General features: G+C 47.9%; 1 protein-coding gene across 1 annotated transcript in view; it reads right to left on the bottom strand.

Moving 5' to 3' along the window:
* Window positions 1-887, bottom strand: part of baiap3 (BAI1 associated protein 3) — a 77566-nt gene extending 76679 nt beyond the window's left edge. Inside the window, exon 1 of the mRNA XM_033040225.1 lies at window positions 748-887. Coding sequence (XP_032896116.1) covers window positions 748-827 — 80 coding nt within the window. The 5' untranslated portion in view covers window positions 828-887. The remainder of the gene's footprint in view (window positions 1-747) is intronic.
* Window positions 888-13240: the final 12353 nt, after the last annotated feature.

Genomic DNA, 13240 nt, shown 5'->3' with positions numbered 1-13240 from the left:
GCACGGTGGCTCAGCGGTAGAGTTGCTGCCTTACAGCGCCAGAGACCCGGCTCAATCCTGACCAGCGTTACTCTCTGTATGGAGTTTGCACGTTCTCCCTGTGACCGCGTGGGTTTTCTCTGGGTGCTCCGGTTTCCTCCCACACTCCAAAGACGTGCAGGTTTGTAGGTTAATTGGCTTCTATAACTTGTCCTTAGTGTGTGGGACTAGAACTAGTATATGGGTGATAGTTGGTTAGCACGGACTCGTGGGGCCGAAGGGCTTGTTGCCATGCCGTATCACGAAACTAAACTAAACTATCATCATAAGGAAAGGAAAAGGAATAGACACTGTCTGAAGAGGGGTTCCGACCTGAAACGGCACCTATTCCTTTCATCCAGAGTTGCTGCCTGACCCGCTGAGTTACTCCAGCATTTTGTGTCTATCTCCAGTCTAAACCAGCATCTGCATTTCCTTACTATACATAAATTTGTAGTAATTTCCCAACTCCTTAATGCTGGTGTCAGGGGTTATGGGGAGAAGGCAGGAGAATGAGGTTAGGAGGGAGAGATAGATCAGCCAAGATTGAATGGCAGAGTAGACTTGATGGGCCGAATGGCCTAATTCTGCTCCTATGGCTTAATTGTCAATCAGGGTTGGTTCTCAGCCTGGTCGGGGTCCTGGTCGTACTTGGCCAATGTAAGATCTGGAGGGAGGGACTTTGCTCAGAGGAAGCTGGGGCGGAGGGTGAGTTCACACCTGCCTTACCTGGACTTGCAGGGTGCGGACTGGGATCTCTCCACCGCTGCCGGCCGGCGCACCGACTGGCGACTCTGAAGCTGCTGCATTGCACGGCTGCGGGACTCCAGTGCAACCAGGGTAACTCGGCGAGCTGCAGGAAATTATGCAAGGCTGGAAGAAGGAAACGGGAAACATAAGTAATGAAGAAATGAACAGCGTTTGACACCGCGTTACAAACCTTTCAGACCCAGCATCACTGGCACGCCCACGTTACACACTGTGATTGCACCAAACTCCTAAATGTACCTGTGTAAATAGCTATATTTAAGAGGGAGTTAGATGTGGTCCTTGTGGCTAAAGGGATCAGGGGGTATGGAGAGAAGGCAGGTACAGGATACTGAGTTGGATGATCAGCCCTGATCATATTGAATGGCGGTGCAGGCTCGAAGGGCCGAATGGCCTACTCCTGCACCTATTTTCTATGTTTCTATGTAAGAAGGAACTGCAGATGCTGGTTTAAAACCGAAGATAGACACAAAATGCTGGAGTAACTCAGTGGGTCAGGCAGCATCTCTGGAGAGAAGGAATAGGTGATGTTTCGAGTCGAGACCCTATATTAGACCCAGTTACTCCAGCATTTTGTGTCTATCCTTAATGTACCAGTTGTGAGGGTTCATTTCTCTCTTCTCCAAAGTGAAAGGAACAGCATACAGTGCGCAGGTCCTGCGTTCGATTTATTCAAACTGCAACACAGATGGTTAGTGTTTCTGCACAGTGTTTCACTTTCTATTCATAAAACATGGAAATATATTTGCATTAGCCTCTCCCTAACACTCACCGCAAAGGTTCTCACGAAAAACACCTATTGGAAGACAGAGGCACAAGGGACTGCGGATGCTGGAATCTTGAGCAAAATACAAACTGCCAGGGGAACTCAATGGTCAGGCAGTATCTGTGGAGGGGAATGTACAGATGACATTTCGAATTGAACCCTTCTTCAGACTGTCCTTTTCCCTCCACAGATGCTGCCTGACCCACTGAGTTCATCCTGCAGTTTGTTTTTTACCCATGGGAATACATTGGACAATAGAGAGGATCATTCATGTATTATAATGTATGGGTTCATGGGAGCCCTTGAGAATAAATTGCATAGATGCATAAAGTGCAACCCAGGCTGAAATACAGGGACAACCACATCCTCTCCAGCCAGGAATATGTACACAAGGTCGTGGCTTGCATTGGAGAGTGTGCAGGGTAGATTCACCAGGGTAGATCCACCACTGGGGATGAAACATTTCAGCCTGTGGGAGAGACTGGCTATGCTGGATTTGTTTTCCTTGGAGTAGAGAAGGCTGCGACGGGGTGCGTTTAAAATACAGAACATTGTGATGGGCGTGATTAAATGGTGTCCACATTTGCCCCACAGTAGACTTAGTAGGCAGTGTAGACTTTGATGGGCCGAATGGCCTAATTCTGCTCCTTTGACTTATGAACAGCAGAGTTATTTATAACTAGAGGGAATAGATCCAAGGCAAGGATGAGGATTTTTGTCACCCGTAGGATGATTGTTTGATGGATATCCCCGCCTGTTGGGTGGTGGATCGAAACTCTCAAAACTTTTAAGAAGTAGTTAGAAGAACATATGAAGGTTACATATGGAAAATGGGATTAGTATAGGTAGGTACTTGATAGTGAGCATGGGCGTGGTGGGTCGATGAGCCTGTTTCTGTGCTGTATGTCTCTATGATACAGCATGGGTAAACAGAACCTCTTGCAGATATAATACATTGATGCACCGACCCTCCAAAGCCCAGCCAGTCTGGGAATACATTGCAAAGGTACAAAAAAATAGCTCAGGAAATATGCATCGCATGTACATAAAACATCTAAGGGAACACACAGCACAGATGTACACAATTTCTCATAGAATGCACCACTAGGATTCTTCTGAGAATGCACTCCCCTTGCTCCAACAGGTATTCCAATATTCAGCCCTCTGACAGACACCACCAGCGCCCATCCCACTGGCATTTGTTCTCCTGGTGTGCCGCACTCAAAGTGGTGATCTCATATTGTCCAACCCTCTGGCAGGAGATCCACTGGCGTTCTGTCCTCTAACGGATTGTCCAATGGGGTTCAACTCTCTGTGGGGTGGTCCAATGATGAGTGGTCTAATGAGATCCAGATCTCTGGCATGTGATCCTATGAGATCCAGACCTCTGAAAGGTTGTCCAAAGAGATCCAGACCTCTGGCAGGTGATCCACTGAGGTGCAGATCTCTGACAGAAGGTCCAATGAGGTCCAGATCTCTGACCAGCATTCTTCTGGTGCCCATTCTTTTCTACAGGGTTGTTCTCTAGCTGGCTTCTCCAATGTGCGGCATTAGGATCATAGCCAACAGGTAAGTTCCTGCTGTCCAGCCCTCTAACCACTAAATATCTCGGGGACCAGTCCTTTAACATGGAGTTTCCAGGTGACAGTTCATCTGGTCCAGTATTCCCGTTGTTCCTTTATCTAGGGAAAAATATCCTAGGTTTTTCCCCAGTCTCTCCTCCACTATCAGTGCGTCCATCATCTTCTAGCATCTGCTAACCGACTCCCGGATACCCAGCGATCTGACCTGTGGTCACTATTCCAGCAAGAATTATGTTTGCTTGGTTCCCTGACATGCTCTGGAACTGGCAGGCACCGGGATCTCCGCTCAGGTTGAAAATCTTTGACCAAATGTGTATTTTGGCCCATCTCAGCGGAGGGCAGCGCAGGAAGCACACTGTGGTTCGGCAAACCTTTATGCCGACGTGTGCGAACATTGCATCTTACTTGGTAAGGTTAATAGATGCGGATTGGCAAGTCTGACACGCGTTTCGCTCGCTGGGACTGGAATTGTCAGTACACCATGGCCAAGTGGAGATGTTTAGAGGGATGAGCAATTTTACGGTCAACTGGTTGGGAAGTGAATATGTGAAGCCAGCCAGCGCGGCGAGGACAGGGGGGGGGAGAGGCGAGTAGCAATCGCGGAGAGATCTCGCTCACACACGATGCGCTTCAGAGAAAGGAAATGAAAAATCGGCAATGTCCACACGGACAGAAAGTCAACATCTCTCGTCCACCCACTCACTCCTCGCTGAGGGAAACAACCCGCCTTGACTCAGTAGCGATCGGCACTCTCGTCTTGCAATAATACCGTTTAAGAGGCTTTTAGATGGACCCGTGAAAGCGCAGAGAACGGAGGGATAAGGTTCAAGTGTAGACATACGCAATTAAAACATTGTGGGCACAAACACAGTGACGCAGCGGCAGAGTTGCTGCCTTACAGCGCCAGACACCCGGGTTCGAAACTGTCTGTGTGGAGTTTGTACGTTCTCCCCGTGACCGCGTGGGTTTTCTCCGGGTGCTCCGTTTGCTCCCACACTCCAAGGTTTGTAAGCTCATTGGCTTAGGTGAATTTGTAAATTGTCCCTAGTGTGTAGGATAGCGTTAAGTGGATGGGGGTGGCTGGTCGGCGCGGACTCGATGGGCCGAACGGCCTGTTTTTCGCGCTGTGTATCTCTAAGATAAACAAAAAAAATTGCTCGTTCCTGTCCTGTTCTGTGTTCTATGTTAAAAACCATCTATTGCCCCCGCGCGTTTGGGTGAGCGAATGGGCCGGGCTTCCCACCCAATGGTCTCCCCACCCAATGGTCTCCCCACCCAATGGTCTCCCCACCCAATGGTCTCCCCACCCAATGGTCTCCCCACCCAATGGTCTCCCCACCCAATGGTCTCCCCACCCAATGGTCTCCCCACCCAATGGTCTCCCTTTTGAGTTGTGACCCAGACTCGTCCGTGATGGCAATGAAATCCCCCTCAAGTCTAATTCAGGAATTCTTCAAGGAAATGAAGCCCATGTGGGCGGGTGCATAAGGACCAGTTGCTCCGGGAAGCTCCCTCGCTCGGCGAAGCTTTGATGTATCATTCCATGCTCTGAACTTAGTTTTACCGCGTCGCGCCCATGTCATGAGCTACTTCGGCGATGGATACCTGTATATCAACCGGCTCATGAGAGAACATTTCATTCCCACCCTGCCGCTGTTTCGGTGGACACGAGTAAGTGGACTGGCTGGCGTTGGAAGCGCAGTGATCAGTTATTTTTTTTTTGTGTGGTTAAAAAAACTCGACTAAAATACAATGAAATGAGGGAAGGGAAGGGAAGAGAAGAGAAGGGTCTCCTTGGGAAAGGCAGGCAGCAGACAGTAGGAAGCGGACCAGACTGTAAACGCCGAGAGAGGCTAGAATGACACGCGGTGGAAGATGCAGAAAATGGTCACGGAGAGAACTCAGGGCTTGAAACACGCCGAGAGAATGTCGGTCCGTTTCTTGTTTATATTGTAAACAACAGAGTTCACCGTGACATGATGGGACAGGAAAAACAAATGGGAGAAGGGGAAGCGAGAGAGAGAAGAGTAGAGAAGGGGGGGGGGGGGGGGGGGGGGGGGGGAAGTCAGACGGATAGAGAAAGATAGACAGGGAGAGGGAGAGAGAGACACACACACAGTGGCACTGAGGGTGAGGGAGTGCGTCAAGAAGGCGAGAAAGATGATTGAAAATGAGAGGCTGGTGGAAAAGGGGGGGGGGAGGGAGGGAGGAGGAAGAGAATGCCGGGGAATTGGACTCAGACACGCCGAAAGAAAAGGGGAGAATGACTAATATGGTACATTTACCCAACCCACAGTCGGAAATGTGTAGGAAGGAGAGAGGCAATGAAGAGTGGTGGTGGGGTGGTGGGGTGGTGGGGTGGTGGGGGGGGGGGGGGGGGGGGGGGGATCAGGAGGGTCAAGGAAGATGGGGACAGGAGACAGTGGGAGGGATAAACTGACGGAGAGAGAAAATGTGAGATAGGGTAGAGAAAGCGAGCGAAGAAACGACGCGGATATTCCTACAGGTGTAAATAAAGTCTTTGGAAAGACATCGGCTGCTACAAAGTGACATCTTTAGTCTGGAAAACACATCTCCCGGATGACGTTCACACCCCCCCCCCCCCCCGGGCCCCTCACCTGAAGCATCCGCTCCGGTCCCAAACACCTGTTAGACGAACCCCCACCTACACCCTTCCCTCTGGTCGTCAATGTCTGGGCGCCGCACCTGCAGCCCCCCCCTCCCCCTCCCCCCTTGTCCCAACCTATGGTCCCTCATCTGCACCACCCCTTCCCTGGTCCTAACCCCCCGGGAACGACACCTGCACCAACTCCACCCCCCCCACCCCAAAATATCCGGGCGCCGCAACTATAACAACCGCCTCTGGTCCCCAACCTCTGGGCGCTCCCTCTGCATTATCCCCTCTGGTCCCAACCTCTGATTCCTCACCTACACCATTGGTCCCTGGTCCCAATATCGCGCCCCCCATCCCCACCACACCCTCCCTCCCTCCCTGTCCGGGCCCTTCATCTGCTCCACCACCCGTGGCACCCAATGTCCGGGATTGGATCAGTACCGTAGCCCCCGAATCTCGGATCCCTCACCTGCGCCACCCACCCCTGGTCTTGGTCCCACTCCCCCCCACCCCCCCATCACCTATCCCTTGTCCCAATGTCGCCCCCTCTCTCTTCATACCCCCCCCCCCCCTTATCCCCAGTCCCCGGGCGCTGCACCTGCACCAGCCGCCCCTGGATCAATATTGCCCCCCACCCCCATACCCCTGGTCCCAATGGCCAGACGCCTCACCTGCACCATCGCCCTTGGTCCCAACCTCTGATTCCTCACCTACATCACCCGCCCGCTGCTTCCAATGTCCCCCCTCCCTGGTCCCCAATCCCCGGACGCCTCACCTGCTCCATCACCATTAGCCCCCAATGTCCTGGCCCTTCACCTGCACCATCCCCTCTGGTTCCCCAACCAATCCCCGGGAGTCCCACCTGCACCATCCCCCTGGTCCCCGGTCTCCGGGCGTCTCACCTGCCTCAGTCGCTGCCTCGGGCGCTCTCGCCAGTCCCAGACACATCGCGCTGAAAACAGAGAGAACCAGCGAGGACCCGCCCTCGGTGCCAAGCAGCCACTCGCAACACGGAGAGACAACTTTGGGAAAGCGCTCAGACACAAGGGCGGGGCCAAAGTTTGCCGATTCGGAATTACAAAGCTCACCTTCCCGACGGGGGCCGTCGCCAAACCCAAACGTACCTGTCCCCACCCCACCGCTGTCTCCAGGCACCCAACCCATGTTAATTTAATGTATCAATTGGCGCTGGCTGTCCCACCTGGACCAGAGTGAATCTCACAACAATCACGACAGCAACAAACTTGGGGGGGGGGCTCAGCGGGTCGAGCAGCATCTGAAATGGGGAAGGAATTGTTAACGTTTCAGGTCGAGACCCTTTCATCTGCTCCATCTTCTGTGTCTATTGCTGCCCCAGTCGAAACCAACCTCTCTCAAAAATTTTTTTTTATTGAGATTCTATTCAAACCAAGCGCTGCCAGCTAAACAAATCTTGTCCAAATCGAGCGTTAATTATAGAGTGTATAACAAGCTGTCTCCACATCTAGTCCTGTCGAAGCCAACATTTGCTATAGCTTTGTCCTGAATAATGTCAATTATAATGCATTGCGAAGAAAAGCCCATCCAAAACAGTGTTCATTATAAGTCTAATCATAATCATTCTTAATTATACGCCTTGCAAACCAAAGTTTGTTACACTCTTGCCAAATAGTGTTTATTATAATTCACAGCAAACATAAATCTATTACATTCCTGTCCAAAACGATTTAATACTTTTGGACAGAAATCGGAATCGGTGAGACCAAGCGCAGGCTCGGCGATCGTTTCGCTCAACACCTCTCTCAGTCCGTCTTAACCTACCTGATCTTCCGGTTGCTCAGCACTTCAATTCCCCTTCCCATTACCAATCTGACCTTTCTGTCCTGGGCCTCCTCCATTGTCAGAGTGAGGCCCATTGCAAATTGGAGGAACAGCACCTCATATTTCGCTTGGGTAGCTTACACCCCAGCGGTATGAACATTGACTTCTCTAATTTCAAATAGCCCTTGCTTTACCTCTCTCTCCATCCCCCCCCCCTCCTAATTCTCCCTCCAGTCTTACTGTCTCCGATTACATTCTATGTCTGTGCCGCCCACTCCTCTAACATCAGTCTGAAGAAGGGTCTCGACCCGAAACGTCACCCATTCCTTCTCTCCAGAGATGCTGCCTGTCCTGCTGAGCTCCTCCAACATTTTGTGTCTACCTTTGATTTAAACCAGCATCTACAGTTCTTTCCTACACAAAATATTTAATGCTGCCTGGTTCAAACTGGCATTTAATACAGCCCCCCCCCCCTCCAAACTTGTTACCTTCAGTACATCCTAGCCCATGCTAGTGCTTATTACAGACCCCTTGCATTCATTGTGGATGTGATCCAGTACTTCATTATAGCCTATCCAAACCAGTACTTTACAATTCAGTATAAACCAGTGTTTATTAAAACCAAGTTCAAACTTGGTAGCTATATATGACTGCACAAAATCGGAGCAGGAAGAAGCCATTTGGCACATTTAGTCTGTCGCAACATTTAATAAAATCGTGGCTGAGTCGATTGTAACATGAATTTCCCATTCCCATCTACCTTTCAACTTTCACTTCCTTATTTAACAATTATCTGTCTACCTTTACTTTAGACTTCAGAGATACAGCTCGGAAACAGGCCCTTTGGCCCGCTGAGTCCATGCCGACCAATGATCACCCTGTACATCTACTCTATCCTACACACTAGGGACAATTTACAATTTTACCAAAGTCAATTAACCTACAAACCTGTACGTCTTTGTAGTGTGGGAGGAAACCGGAGCACCCGGAGAAAACCCACGGGGAGAAGATACAAACTCCATACAGACAGTCACCCGTAGTCAGGATCGAACCCGGGTCTCTGGCGCTGTAAGGCAGCAACTCTACCGCTGAGCCACTGTATTGCCTGAATTCAAAATATTCGTACATTCTCATTCCAATACAGTTTGAGGAAAAGAGTCCCAGACGTTTCTAACCCGTTGAGAGAAAATAAATATGTCAAGATTCAAGAGTCAATAGTGTTTAGTTGTCATCTGTACTGACAGTGAAGTTTTGAAAATCTTACTTGCAGCAGCATAACTGGCCTGTGAGCACTATACTCATAGATAACATAAAACAAAAAAAAATTAATAACTCCACTACTGGTGCTAAAAAAGCCCAAAGCCCTTAGTGCAATCAATACAGTCCATCATTCGTTGTTTAATTACTGTTTTGTGATCTTCAGGAGCCTGAAGCTTGTTGAGAAGAAGTTGTTTTTGAACTTGGTGGTCATGGTTTTTAGGCTACTATACCTTCTTCCCGATGGCAGGAATGAAATGAAAGTGTAGCCAGAGTGGTCAGGGAGGTCAGTACTTGTGATGTACTGGGCAGTGTTCACCACTGTTTTGTAATCTCCGTCATCCATGGGCATTCAAGTTGCTGAACCAGGCCGTGATGCAACCAGTCTATATGCTCCCTACCATACAGCCGTAGAAGTTCAATATTGTATTTGTCGACATACCGATACTCCGCAGTCTTCAAAGGAAGTAGAGTTATTGATGAGCTTGCTGGGTCCAGGACAGATCTTCAGAGATATGCAATGCACGCAACAAAAGCTTTTCACTGTACCTCAGTATACGTGACAATAAACTAAACAGAAGCTGAACTGCCCAGGAACTTGACTTTCTCCACCGTTGACCCCTTAATAAAGATATTTTTGTGGATCCTCATCCTCATTCTTCTAAAGTCAACAATCCTCCAGCTTTAACACCCCCCCCCCCCCCCCCCCCCCCCCCCGCCCCCACCACCCCCTCCCGACCACAATCAGTCTGAAGAGGAGCCTGGACCCGAAACATTATCTATCCACGTTCTTCAGATATGTCTCTTGGCCCGCTGAGTTACTCCAGCACTTTGTGTCCTTGTTTGTAAACCAGCTGCAGTTCCTGGTGTATCCTCTCTGCAACACCTTGTCAAGATCCTCAGTATCTCATATATTTTGATCAAGTTCCCACTCACTCCTCTACGGTCCAGCAGCTACTAGCCTAATCCGTCCAACCTTTTCTCATAAGGCAACCCTCCAACTCTAGATAATTACAGCTTGCAATAACAAAAAAGCAAAAAAGCCCAAACAAAAAACTACAAATGAAATGCTTTGAATCTGAAATGTTAACTCTACTTTTCAACAGATGGTGCCTGACCTGTTGAATAACTCCCGAATTTTATAAATTTTAATTTCAAGTGATTATAGCAGACTTAATTTCATTATAGTCCTGTCCAAATCTAAGTTTATAACAGTACAAGGCAGTTTTCAAATCCAGTCATTCTTAAAATGCAATCTAAACAAATGTCAATCGCTGCCCAGACCAGTCTGAAGAAGGGTCTCGACCCGCAAACGTCACCCATTCCTTCTCTCCAGAGATGCTGCCTGACCTGCTGAGTTACAGTACCAGTATTTTGTGCCAGTTCTTTATAGTCTTGTTCAAGTTGTTGCACAAATTCAAATGGGAATTCATTACAAGCCTGTTTTACAACATTATGCAAACCAGCGTTACACACACCCATCCAAACCACCGTGTATTAAATTCCATTGCAGCTCTGCCCAAACCAACGTCTATTGTCTACCTTTCCAAAAAAAATGTTTATTACAGCCTATTTAGAACAGGTTTCATAATATCCTAGACCAGAGCAAAATCATTGAAAGATTACACTACTGAAGACGGCTATTTGGCCTGTCAAGTCTAAGCCATCTCTACATAAGCAAAATGTAACTGCTCCCACATCTTTGTTCCCTTTGCAGCATTTTACATTGTTTCTCTTGCAGATGCATGTCAGACTCAATTTGAATGCTACTAAAATTGAACCTGTCTCCACTGCTGCCCCAGCCACCGCATTTCAACTGTTTTTCCTCATGTTTGTGTCTTCTTTTGCCAATCACCTTCACTTGTAACCACTGTAAATTGTCCCCAGTGTGGGCGGATGGCAGAAGCCAGGAGGAGATGATTGGAATATGCTGAACATCAGTTATGGGGAAATTAGTTAGGAGATAAGATTGCTGTGTGAACTGACATAGATTCTGTATGCTGAAACAGTCTCCTTCCATTTGGAGAAAAATAAGGAAATGACCCTTAGTTATTGACCACTCTCTTTGAATACAAACAACCTACCTCTGGGCACAGTGGTGTAGCAGTAGAGCTACTGCCCTACAGCACCAGGGACCCAGGTTCGATCCTGACTATGGGTGCTGTCTGTATGGAGTTTGTATATTCTCCCTGTGACCTGCGTGGGTTTTCTCCAGGTGCTCCGGTTTCCTCTGTTTGGGTAAAATTGTAAATTATCCCCAATGTGTCGGATAGTGTTAGTGTCAGATCCCCTCACAATCTCCTCTGGTCCAGACAGAACAACCCCCAGCTTTTCCAACCTAGACACACAAACAACATTTCACATCCCTGGAGTCATTTTTGTAAATCTACTGGGTGCTCGCTGTGAAGCCTTTATATTTTTCCTGAAGTGTGAAACTCTGAACGATTCTGTACTTCACTTGTGTCTGAACCAGCGTTGGAGAAAGGTTCATAATGACTTTCTCTTTACAAATAGAATGCTAGAGCAGGAAGTCACGTCGAACCTTTATATAACAATGTTTCTGCCGCACTTGTGGTGGAATGTAATAACTAGGAATTAAGCCCAAGATGCCTCATGCTTTGGTAAACACTTTTCCAACCTGTCCTGCCACTTTCAACGGACTCCAGATATATATCTTCAGATCCTTCTCTCCATACTCTCTGTTTTGAAAATGTTCCTTCAATTTACATTGGTGCTTGTAATTCCTCCTATCAAAACTATAACTCTTTGCATTCATGAGCATTAAATTCCATCGGCCACCAGTCAATCCTGTATGTCTAAAATGTATTACAATGCTTGCCTAGTTGTCTACATCAAAACTTTCTGTGGCGTCAGGTAATGCAAACTAGCATTTCTTACAGAGTAATCTGTAGTCTCCAGGTGGAGCAGGCTGGGACTCTATTCCTTGGGGTGCAGGAGGATGAGGGGTGATCAGAAAAAAAAGATGTGTCAAATCACGAGAAAAATAGATTTGGTAGACACACAGAGTCTCTTGCCCTGGGTAGGGGAATCAAGAACCAAAGAACATGGGTTTAAGGTGAAGGGGAAAAGATTTAATAGGAAACTGAGGAGTAACTTTTTCACACAAGTGTATGGAATGGGTGTATGGAATGAGCTGCCAGAGGAGGCAGTTGAGGCAGGGACTATCACAATGTTTAAGAAACAATTGGATAGGTATCTGGATAGGACGGGTTCAGAGTGATGAACGCAGGCAGATGGGACTAATAGATGGGACATGTTGGTCGGTGTGGGTAAGTTGGGCCTGTTTCCACGCTGTATGACTCAATGACTATAACTAGTCCAAAACAGGGAATTAAATAGACAAGGGCCTCTGACTTAAAACATTAATTCTGCTCTAGCAGGTCAGGCAGCATCTCTGGAGAACATGCATTTGTCTTGCTCACACCTTTCTCCCCCCCCTCGTCCACCCCCCCCCCCCTCGTCCACCCCCCCCCCCCCCCCCCCCCATCCCACTACAGACTGAAGAAAGGTACCAACCCAAAACATCGCCTATCCATGTTCTCCAGAGATGGTGCCTTTTGTTTTGTAAACCAGCATCTGCAGTTCCTTGTGTCAACATTAATCCTGGTTCTCTTTCCTCAGATGCTGCCTAATCTGCAGAGAATTTCCTTTCTTTTTTAACATTTAAATTTTGTAAAATTGTTCTTACATTGAAAAAAAACTATTGTTATTGTGCAGTCCGAGCCAGCTTTGCAGAAGTTCAGTACAAATCTCAGGTTATTACAATCCAGTCCAAACCATATCTTTCAGTCTGAAGTAGGGTTTCGACCCGAAACGTTGCCTATTTCCTTCGCTCCATAGATGCTGCCTCACCCGCTGAGCTTCTCCAGCATTTTCGTCTACCAAACCAAATCATTTTAAAGTTTAAAGCAATACATATCTTTGTTCATTCCAAAGTCATATACATTATTGCTCAATATTAACCAGTGTTTATTACCTCAGACAAGGCAACATTTACTTCAGTGTTTAAGAAGGAACTGCAGATGCTGGAAAATCGAAGGTACACAAAAAAGCTGGAGAAACTCAGCGGGTGCAGCAGCATCTATGGAGCGCAGGAAATAGGCAACGCTTCGGGCCGAAACCCTTCTTCAGACCCTTTACTTTATCCCAGTCCAAACCTGATTATTACAATCTTGGCTCAAACCTATGTTGAATGCAATCCTTGTCAAAACTAAAGCTAATTACGGTGGTGTTGACAATAGTGTTTTTATAACCCTGTCCAAAGCAGAACTTTAGTCTGAAGAAGGGTCCCGACCCGAAACGTCACCCATTCCTTTTCTCCAGAGATACTGCCTGATCCGCGGAGTTACTCCAGCACTTTGTGTCTGTCCATATAACCCAGTTCAACCCCATGTGTACTATAGTCTTGTACAA

The sequence above is a fragment of the Amblyraja radiata genome, chromosome 22 (assembly GCF_010909765.2).
Source record: "Amblyraja radiata isolate CabotCenter1 chromosome 22, sAmbRad1.1.pri, whole genome shotgun sequence".
In the NCBI taxonomy this organism is placed as follows: Eukaryota; Metazoa; Chordata; class Chondrichthyes; order Rajiformes; family Rajidae; genus Amblyraja; species Amblyraja radiata.
Note: the sequence above shows the minus strand (reverse complement) of the source record. Positions and strands in the feature narration are given on the sequence as shown.